The sequence below is a fragment of the Geotrypetes seraphini genome, chromosome 7 (assembly GCF_902459505.1).
Source record: "Geotrypetes seraphini chromosome 7, aGeoSer1.1, whole genome shotgun sequence".
In the NCBI taxonomy this organism is placed as follows: Eukaryota; Metazoa; Chordata; class Amphibia; order Gymnophiona; family Dermophiidae; genus Geotrypetes; species Geotrypetes seraphini.
In genome coordinates, this window is record NC_047090.1 from 43,416 (window position 1) to 48,142 (window position 4,727).

At 44.9% G+C, this 4,727-nt stretch overlaps 1 protein-coding gene across 1 annotated transcript; it reads right to left on the minus strand.

Moving 5' to 3' along the window:
• Positions 1–366: 366 nt before the first annotated feature.
• On the minus strand, positions 367–3,067 carry LOC117363275 (scavenger receptor cysteine-rich domain-containing group B protein-like). Its single transcript, XM_033950708.1, has 2 exons — positions 2,401–3,067; positions 367–1,543 (listed from the first exon to the last, which is right to left on the minus strand). The coding sequence occupies exons 1-2, from the start codon at positions 2,519–2,521 to the stop codon at positions 1,161–1,163; spliced, it is 504 nt and encodes a 167-aa protein (XP_033806599.1). The 5' UTR covers positions 2,522–3,067; the 3' UTR covers positions 367–1,160.
• Between the last annotated feature and the right edge of the window lie 1,660 nt (positions 3,068–4,727).

The following is a 4,727-nucleotide window of genomic DNA, read 5'->3' on the forward strand; positions in this document are numbered from 1 at the left end:
TTGTCCACCATCTCTCTCCCTCTCCTCTGTTTTTAGACCCATTATTTCTTCCCCCTCCCAGTCTGGTATATGCACGTATCTTTGAACCTCCCTTCCCTCCGTGTACTTCTACACCAGGACCCTTCCCCCAAAGGCCTGCATGTTCTCCCCTGGCCTCCTGCTCTTACCTTAAGATAATCGACAGCCTACAGAGAGGATCGAGGTGCTGTAGCAATCTTTGCAGGCTGCCGTCGTCCTCAGCACCACATTCGCTCTACCGCAGTCCCGCTCTGACATCAGGGGCAGGATTGTGGCAGAGCCAACGTGGTGCTGAGGTCAACGGCAGCCTGAAAAGATTGTTACAGCACTGCGATCCTCTCTGCAGGCTGCCGATTATCTTAAGGTAAGAGTGGGCAGGCCAGGGGGGAAGCCGAAGGACGCCGCAAAGGGCCAAGGCAGCACTTCCAGACTGACCCTCGCCCCCTAAAGCAGCAGCAGCAAGCTAGTAAGAGGCAGCGCTGCCGCTCCTGCTTTAGGGGGCGAGGGGGGAGGATTGGTAACCGAATTAGCGAGGCTGATTAAAAAAAAAAAAAAAGAGTCATCTGATTTGATACGGAAATCGGGCAGCACTAGTCTGAGCTATATCAGAGCTTTGCCTTGGGCTTTGTGAATTACATCACCTACTTGTGAGTATTGCTGTCCTGCTTGCCTTCAGAATTCTCAAGGTCTTAATGCAGAGCTGAACAAGTCTCCATTTTAATAACAAACAAGAGGACAAGGAGTGGTAAGAAATTAAGAAAGCTTAATGGCTGGTGTGTGAAATATTCCACAACATAACAGCCACCCTCAACCGCCCACTGTGCTCCGAAACAGAGAGATGACTATGCATCAGGAAGGTCCCTCCATATGGAAACAGCTGCCTAAACAGCTAAGATCTCAGAACTCACTGATGGCATTTTGTAGAGCAGTAAAGACCCTCCTCTTCAACTCAACGGACATCAGCAGACAAACACCTCATCATATCACTCCTCTTATCTATAATATGTCCCTGACTTACTGTTGAATATTATTGTTTGTAACCCATTCTGAGCTTCCTGGAGGACAGGATAGAAATGAAAATAAATAAATATCAAGTTGAAAAAAGCATAAAGCAATGATTGAACCGAGGGTCATGCTTATAATCAGGAGTGGGGAATTTGAACCATTCTATTGGCTAGAGGTTTCCTTTCTGCATTACCGATCAGACATTCACCTTGGCATATGACACCGGCATCCTCATGGTGCCCACAGTTGTGTTGGCCCCATCCTAGGTTGAAGCAATCTGCCAAGTCCATCTCTGTCCCATCACAGTCCACATTGTCCAGGAAGATGGGCCCAGTGCCATAGCCAAAGTAACTGAGGCTAGTAGCCATGATGGCTTCCCCACAGCCCACCTGCTTGCGTACCACCTGGGCATTTGTGTGATCCCAGTCATCATCGCAAACTGTTCCCCAGAGGCTTTGGTAAAGGACCTCCACTCTTCCTTGGCAACTGCTATTTCCATTCACCAGCCTGACGCTGCCACCTGATTTACAAACAAAAACAGAAAGTACAACTGTTAATTATTTACAGACACAGAAGGCCTGGTAATGCAAGACTTTCTAAGATGGCTCTATGTAAGGTTGCCACCTCTCCCAGGTCAACTTAAGGAGGTGATCCTGTCCTATATTTTCCTTACTGCATGCAAGGAAACATAGAAACATGATGGCAGATAAAGGCCAAATGGCACAGCTAGTCGGCCCATCCGCAGTAACCATGATCTCTTTCGCTGAGAGATCCCATGTGCCTATCCTAGGCCCTCCTGAATTCAGACACATCTCTGTCTCCACCACCTCTTCCTGGAGACTGTTCCAAGCATCTACCATCCTTTCTGTAAAAAAGTATTTCCTCAGATTACTCTGGAGCCTATCACCTCTTAACTTCATCCTATGCCCTCGCATTGCAGAGTTTCCTTTCAAATGAAAGAGACTCGACTCATGCGCATTTACATTACGTAGGTCTCTAGCATCTCTTTCTTCTCCTGCCTTTCCTACCAAAGCATACAGATTGAGATCTTTAAGTCTGTCCCCATACGCCTTATCACAAAGACTACACACCATTTTAGTAACCTTCATCTGGACTGACTCCATCCTTTTTATATCTTTATGAAGGTGCAGCCTCCAGAATTGTACACAATTTTTTTTTTACCTTTAGGGCCCTGTTTATAACTTTTAAACAGTGTGTTTAGGCTATTTGGATACTACTTTGTTAATGTGTGATTAGTGAAAAAAAATGGAACCTGCAACAAAATAACAGGCATTAACATGACGTAGTTCACATATTTATTTGGATTCTTAAGTGCCTTTATGAAGAGATTTACATAAATCTTTGGTCTGCACTTACTTTTCATTCCATGAGGAAAATGGGGTGCTGTAATTCCTTCATTTTCCAGCAAAGACAGGTCCTTGGCATCTTTATCTAGAAAGAGAAATCCCAGCTGTGGCAATGGGGCAGAATCAGACATGTTCTACATTGGCTGAGTTCTCTCTGTCTTTCCAGATCACCCTGAGTTGGCCTTTCCTCAGCAGTTGTAATTAGTCTGTCCTCAGAGCAGAAATAGGTCTTGTCCAAGACACCAAGACAGATTTCTCTCTTTCTCCACCCATCCTGTAAGATTGCAAACAATATTCATATCCCCTGTCTATAAAGGTCCATATTGCTTGGAATTCTCCCACTTAATGCAAGGAATTGTCTTTTTGCTATGATAGATTTCTCTTGCTATCTGACCAAGGGTTGCACTTAGTTTGTTTCCATGTAAATGGCACTTTCTATCTGTGACAAGTTTGTGCAAAGTCTGATTAAAAAATACCCATGAACTTTAACCCACAGCAGACAGTCTGAAAATGCCCACCAAAACATATACACTGTATAGTATAGTAAAATAGTAAATACTAATAGTTAATAAGAACACAAGAATAGCCTTACTGGATTAAACCAGTATCCCGTCTTCACGGAGGCCAATCCAAGTCACAAGTATCTGGCAAAACCCTAAATAGTAGCAGCATTCCATGCCACCGATCCAAGACAAGCAGTGGCTTTCCCTATGTTTGTCTCAACAGCAGTTTATGGACTTTTCCTCCAGGAACTTGTCCAAACCTTTTTTTAAACCAGCTACATTAACCGCTCTGACCAAAATTCCTATCCAGTTTTGAGAATATGCATTGTAACAAAAAATCAGGAGCTGAGAATGGGCGGCATATGTTGACGTTCAAATTCAGTATCTGAAGAGGTCAGAAACAAGTATGTTTATGTTTATTATTCATTTGATCTCCTGCTAGTGAAATAGGTCATAGCAGCTTACAGAAAGGAACATTAAAAAAATTAAAAGTAAAGAAATACAGTCAAACAAGTACAATAAAACCGTAAAATACCTTTATATAATATATGTGTTTATGTACCTGCAAGTCTACTCAGTCGATCCCGAAGGAATATTAAAAGCTTTTCTAAAGATAAGTTTTCAGGGAGGTCATGCAGTAGGAAGGACGCTGAACTCCGCGCTGTCACCTGATAATCAGCAATCAATCGGCTTGGTAACTAGTTTTTTATTGCTCTTTCACCTACCCGGGATGCGGCTGCACTCCTGCATATGTCTCTGTGCTGCAATCCTCAGTTTGCAGTTGTATGACCGCCAAAACTCAGAGAAGGGAGCGCCTAAGGTGGCGGATCCTAATACCATGCTGCCTACCCCTGTCTATGCCGCATGGACTGCAGAGGTGACGGTAGCTGTGGAAGCAGCACTGGACAAGAAGCTACAGAAAATCTATGATCGCGCAGAGGCTGCCCACGAGCGCCTGGACAGTCTGGGCTGGAGACCGGCGATATTCAAACCTGGGTGAGCATGCTGGAGGATCATGCCTCGTCCTCGGAAGGGCCCAATGTGGCTTTGCAGCAGCGGATCCTCGCGCTAGAAAACAAAGTCAATGATCTGGAAAATTGATTGAGGAGGAACAACATTCGGCTGCTGGGCATCCCTGAGAGTTCCAGATAGGGATAATTGCCACGCCTTTTGGAATCTTGGCTGTCAGAGAAAGTGTAGTTTGACTCGCACCTGGGCCCTCTGTTGACTTGTTCACCCAGATGGTACTAAACCACGAGCAGTTATTCTGTGTATTCTACATTTTGCCCATAAACAAGTCTTACTGTGGGCCATACGGTTGGGCAATGATCTCACTTATGAGAACCACAAGATCCTTTGCTTTCAGGACTATTCCGCCAAACTGGCAGCGGCCAGGCAGGAAATTGTACCTATCTGTTCCACGATGGTGGATAAGAAAATCTGTTTTTCTCTGCTATTCCCTGCCAGGCTGTGAATTCACTACGAGGGCCGTGACCAGTTTTTTGAGACCCCACGTCAGGCTCTGGACTTTTTGAATTCCATGGGATCTGGAATGCCCATGGCTTGAACTTTGGTCTACTCCAATTGTACAGGAGTAGTGCTCTTTTTGTACTGTTTTTCTGTAACAGCCAGGGTCAGGGTCCTTTTTCTGGTTCTGGACCTATGGGACATGAGTGCTCTCTTGTGCCTGCTCCCATGGAGATCCTGTTCTTGGACTATTTTTTGTCTATGTCTGCGATTATTGATGAGAACTTCTAGGATGCTCCTTGGTTACATTGCCATTGAAGGGGACAAGTGGACGTCTGTTTGAATTTGGTTAGCTCATTGTGGGGAA

Coding starts and splice junctions, on each gene's coding strand:
- LOC117363275 (XM_033950708.1), bottom strand. CDS start 2,521: ATGTCTGATTCTGCCCCATTGCCACAGCTGGGATTTCTCTTTCTAGAT. Junction 1,544..2,400: donor TTTTCCTCATGGAATGAAAA/GTAAGTGCAGAC, acceptor TTTGTAAATCAG/GTGGCAGCGTCAGGCTGGTG.